Raw genomic sequence first — 5,598 nt, 5'->3', positions numbered from 1 at the left:
ATGTCACATTGTACTCTTTTACAAAAATATACACGCCTAAACACTCTCCTTCTGTTTTATAGCAACAAGATCATTATAGTCCTGAAATCTGACATATTTTGCAGTGGAAATACCATTTGGGAAATTAGGTGTTCAGTTGGCTTTGGTCAGCCACATGATTTTTCTGACATGAATTCTCAGGAGGGGTTTATTTTTATCTCTTCAATGCTGGCCACATAACAATACTTTTGTTGTAAAAAACTGAAATTGCAGTAGCTGGAGTTGCCATTGTCACTCTGTCACAGAAAAAGCGGTCTATCAGCAGCATGGGAACGAGGACCAAGGATGCTTGTCATTGGTTGCTACCTTTGGTTTCTTCATGCTTTGTGGCTCAGAGGCTTTTGGAAGCACTTGCTGATGAAAGTATCTCCCGTCTCATCCCTTGCTTTTAGTAAGGCCATTGTAGATCCATCATTGTCAGGCTTCTGAACATGCAACATTTCAATGTTGGGCCTACAGAGATGGCTCAGTAGTCAAGAGTCCCGGCTGTCCTCCAAGAGGAAAAAGTTCAGTTCCCATCTTAAGAGGCAGCTCAATGCCACAGACACCAATACATATAAAAATTATAAAGTAAACCTAAAAAATACTTTTAAGCTTCACTGTCCTCAAAGCTTTATTTTTCATCTCATCACAGCTTCAGACTTCTCTTTATTCTGTTGATCTTTCTGATTTATCCTCTTATTCTCTCACCACAGGGTTGTTTGCTTAAGTATGATCCATGAGCCACCTCATATATTTGGAATGTTATGCACACATTTCCCACTGAAGATACTCATGATATCTGGGAAAGGGAGGAGAGTTAAGTGATAGGAAGTGAATTATTAACAAACTTTCAGGTGATTCTTATATCTATTAAAGCCTAAGGTCTTCATGTATATGAAATTTATATGTACACCAACAGTTCAGCACTGGTTGAAATCAGTACTCTTGCCTGCTAGATTTAGGAATCTGAGTAAATAAATACACAGAATCTCTCAGGATGGAGAACTCTGCAGAATCTCATACACTTGTGAAACCTTAGGTTTCAATAGCATGAGGCACAGGCCTGGACACAGTGCTGAGTGAGGTGACTGTCATCAGTGACAGCTGAGGACATTTCACTGCATCTTAAGTGAGCTGTAGGGCCCTCACACAGGCTTCCCCTCACTTCAGAATCATCATGGTCATGGGAAGCGAGTGTGAGCCCCATGTTGTGTGTACACACCTCCTGTCTCCTAGAACTCACAGCCAGCAGACTACTACCATTACGAGATACATGCGAGAACCTGGTTCAGTTCCACTCTGACCACAGAAAGCATCTTTAAGGAAATCCTTGCTTTTCTTCTTCTTTTTCACTAGTGATATGAGAATGTCTGGGAGTATTTGTGGTCCTTGCTCTAAGATTCTAGGCCTGCAAATCCTTGGACGAACCCATCCCACAGACCCAAGTCCTCCACTCTCTGTGGCTCTGACAGATGGAGTCCTTAGCTCAGAACAACCCTGAATGGTACCTGCTGCTTTTCCCGTTGTGTCATCATGGGTTCTTACCACAGTCCGAGCCACATTTTCACAATCCACATCTCCATTCAAATTATGCATATTTCAGGATGTTAGAGCTTAAACTCACGTAAAAATATATCACAGACTTTTGTGTGCTCATCCACACTTTCATAACATAGAGTAAAATGGCATGCATCTTAATCCCTGGGGGCTGAGGGGAAAGGTAAATTTGAACTCAGGATGAATATTTCATTGGAAGTTTGAGAGGATAACTCATAAGGGATGGTTAGAGGAATAAGAACAAGAAAGACATTTCCAAAACATTGTCGAGCAACCAAACCCTGTTCTGTATGTTGCACATTCTTGTCAAAAAAAAAAAGTAAGCTAGTGTGAGCAGGACAGATACCAAGGTCAAGTATGGAGACACCCTCAGCGACCAGTGTGGGTGGGTGGGGACACACAGCGGAGCATACACAGTGGACTTCCTTTTTTGCACATTTCACCTCACAGGACTTGGAGTCTGTCGCTGTTAATGAGTCTGGTGTCAAGTCCCCCCATCTACAATGGACACACCAGTGGTCTATGCAGACTTAAACCTAGCCAGGACCCAAGAGCCTAAGCATGAATCACCTCCATCTCCTTCCCCAGGTAAGCAGCTTACTTCTTCTGGCATTTGAATTATCTTCCAGAGTTAAGATTCTCCTCTGAAACTTATGTGTGTGGGTCGTTGTTTTAAAGGTGACAAGAAGGTGTATGCTAGAGTTAAATAGCGTAGGCAGCCTGCCTGCAGAAAACCACAGTCCTGGAAAGGACGTACATTCCATTTTTACTCATATAGTCAGAAGGAAATCTGAGCACCACTTGCCATATTCAGCCTTTGCTAAAAGTCCTAAGAAATCATATGTTACTCACATGAGCAAAGGGTGTTCTAGGAGATACTTGCAGCATTCCATTGCTAATTGCAAATTCATCTACAGAACCTGGACACTATGAACCAATCTACTTCGGCAGCAACCCTAGCTGTCCCTTCACAATGCAGCATGTAGAATTCATGGTTAATGTCTTTGTTTCCCCACAAGAAGGACAATCTTTGGGGGGAAAGTCATACTCAGATCAAAGGGTGAGTTAATTAAAGCTGGTGATTCTTACATAAAAAAAAAGTTTATATATATATATATTTTATAAAGCTGGTTTTCTCTATCTTGCAAAGTATGACAGCTTTGAATGGATGAACCACAAGGTACCAGAGCCAGTTGGGAATTAATATCTAAGTTCTGGCCAAAATGAACACTCTTGTCCACCAGAGGATTCAGTGATCCTACCAAAAGAAATGAGGGAGTCTGGCCAAAGGTGAAGTACATGACCTCAGGATGGCTGACATGAGAGAGACCGGAAGCTCAGGCAGAAAGTAGAGAAAATAATCCTGATAACAGAATACCAGTCTGCTGTCTAACTGAACACAGATCTTAAAGCAGTTGTTTTCTCATATTTTGTCCTCTATGTGTTATGACATGTGCACTTCCAACTTCAGTGGTTCTTTTAGAAACTATTAAATTGTCAAAGGTTTGAATCAAGGAGAAAGTCTCAGAATCACCAAATGAGTTTTATTATAATGTTTACATAAGGGGCAGTGGAGAGTGGAAGAGGGCCTGGTACATAACTGCATGATGATGTGGCCAGTTACATTTTGTTGGGAAAAAGCTAGTCTTTGTTTTCCTAACATGAATAGCAAACGTGAAGAAAAGGCCTTGTTTAAAAGGGTGCAAGAAAACAAATACAGAGAAAGCAATGCTCTCTGCAAATCCTACTGTCTAGGATCCCAAATCGAGTACACTCCAGGGCTCAGCCGTTAAAGGATAGGCTCACAACCAAAAATATAAAAAGTGTCTAGGAAATCTTTTAAAAGGCTAAAAATAAGTATCATTATTCTAAATTTTACTAATCTGGAAAGAAACCTGAAGAAAAAAACAAATTATGTAGTAGAATAAACATAGAGCATATTGTTTGAAGAGAAAATGCTGACACAGTAGCTTAGTAACTGTGAAACCACCAGGGCCTGTTACTAAAGGTCTCAAACCTTGGTAAACTGGAAGCACCATTATTAGATCTGCCAGCAAGAAGAACTATGAAGGGGGACGTGGGCAGTGACCTAGTTTGTTTGCGGTTAAATGGCCAAAGGTCTGTTTTGATGGTACAATGGGTAAAATATGTACAAATGCCTCTGGAGTTTGTTCATTCATTCAGAAATAACTTGTTACTGTAAGACAAATATTGCTCTGGACACTGGGAAAGTAGTGAAGAAGAAACAGGAAACATCTTTCTCCCTGAAGACTTTATAGTACTGTGAAGTTTTGTTTCATAGCTTGGTGTATCTCAACTTCTCATAAATGTGAGACATTCAGTGTATAGTAATTGATATTATCACCAAGAGAAGCAAAGATATAGGACCCAGTCATTCACCGAAGTAGCATTGTAGATGTACGCATGTGTTATATATACCACAGTACTCACTTCATCTACCATTTTAATTTCTACACTTTCATAACTTGTAATCAACAACAGATTGATCAATACTAAATAGAAAAATCCAGAATAAGTAACTATGTGTTTTAAGATTGGCATCGTTTTTGAAAAGCACAATAGGATCTCACACATTTTTGGTCAAGACGGGAGTCACGCCTTACCATCTTCCAGTGACCCAAGTTTGTGGGTCAAATAGCCATCATTTTATTGAATAGTGGCCTCACACTGCAAGGCCACTGTAAATGCTAGCAATCCTGTTGTGTCAAAGAGAAGCCATAGGACTCTTCCTTTACATGAAAAGGTGAAAACCTCTATTTAAGGTAGGAAAGGGGGAAAAAAAACAAATTTTGTTACTACATGTCAAGCTGAAAAAGAAATAGCCACAGTATTCATGTGCCTAGTTAAGATGGAGAACATTGTGAGTATGGTGTGTGTGTGTGTGTGTGTGTGTGTGTGTGTGTGTATGTGTGTTGTGTGTGAAAAAGTGTACATAGAGTTTGCTTCCATCCACAGGTCAGCTCTCCATTAAGAGTGTGAGAACTCAGGCAGTGTGATAAGAGGAGGTGAATGTAGTTAAAATCTAAAAACAATGTGGTGGCTCAGACCACCCGGGTATGCTTAGAGTTCCAGAGCAGCCAGGGTTACACACTGAATGAACAAAGCAGCATAGATGCCTAAGTTTTCCTCAAGTTGGAGGAGATCACTCTTGACAACAGTGAAGCAGGCCCAACTTAAATAATAGAATTACTATTCATCACCAGCACCAAAGGTGCTTAACATAAAACTGAGTTCCCTCTCTCTCTCTCTCTCTCTCTCTCTCTCTCTCTCTCTCTCTCTCTCTCTCTCTCTCTCTCTCTCTCTCTCTCTCTCTCTCTCTCTCTCTCTTTCTGTGTGCGTGTGTGCGTGTGTTGCCTTCTGTAAAGAAGATCTTCCTTCTTGAGGGACTGCTGGCTCCTATCCACAACAGAACTTATACTTCATTTTTGTAAAGTACTCACTCACTCATTTACAAAACATCTTCCTCTTGATCAGTTCGTCCTCCTAATGCCCATCTCACATGAAACACATATGAGTAGTCAAGTAGTCCTATGTTATCAGAGAAAATACTGCTTGACCCGACTCATCTTGCAGAACTGTACAGGAAGCTGGCTGAGAAAGGTTTTTTTCTGCACCCCACCCTCGACTTGAGTCCACTCATCCATGTTATTCACCTCTAACTTTCATCCAAATGCACTCAGGTAGATTAAAAGTATATTTTCTTTAACTTCTCAGATACCTGTCAGTGCCCTTGCTGGCATCAGTTGGCTCTCAAATTTGCCTGTGCTGGCCTCATCCTTCTTGTCCTGACTGTGATTGGACTCGGTGTCTTAGGTAAGTGAGACAGAATTCATTCTCTATTTCCACCATAAATATTTCTGCTTCTTTACAGGGTCCAGCTACCTTGAGCCTGGGGAAAGGTCAATGATGAGCAGGTACAGGGTAATATCCGCTCTCACATTTCTTTTCTTACTATTTTTGAGAATCATTATAAGGTGACACATGTGTACCTAGAACTCT

The 5,598-nt window shown here is 40.8% G+C and overlaps 1 protein-coding gene across 1 annotated transcript in view; it reads left to right on the top strand.

Moving 5' to 3' along the window:
* Positions 1 to 2,026: 2,026 nt before the first annotated feature.
* Positions 2,027 to 5,598, top strand: part of LOC116100009 (killer cell lectin-like receptor subfamily B member 1B allele C) — a gene marked incomplete at its 3' end in the record, with an annotated part of 5,587 nt that continues 2,015 nt past the window's right edge. Inside the window, exons 1-2 of the mRNA XM_031384069.1 lie at positions 2,027 to 2,166; positions 5,314 to 5,412. Of these exons, the coding sequence (XP_031239929.1) occupies positions 2,082 to 2,166; positions 5,314 to 5,412 (184 nt within the window). The remainder of the gene's footprint in view (positions 2,167 to 5,313; positions 5,413 to 5,598) is intronic.

The sequence above is a fragment of the Mastomys coucha genome, unplaced genomic scaffold (genome assembly GCF_008632895.1).
Source record: "Mastomys coucha isolate ucsf_1 unplaced genomic scaffold, UCSF_Mcou_1 pScaffold20, whole genome shotgun sequence".
Classification (NCBI taxonomy): Eukaryota; Metazoa; Chordata; class Mammalia; order Rodentia; family Muridae; genus Mastomys; species Mastomys coucha.
This window is presented reverse-complemented; position numbering and strand designations above follow the sequence as displayed.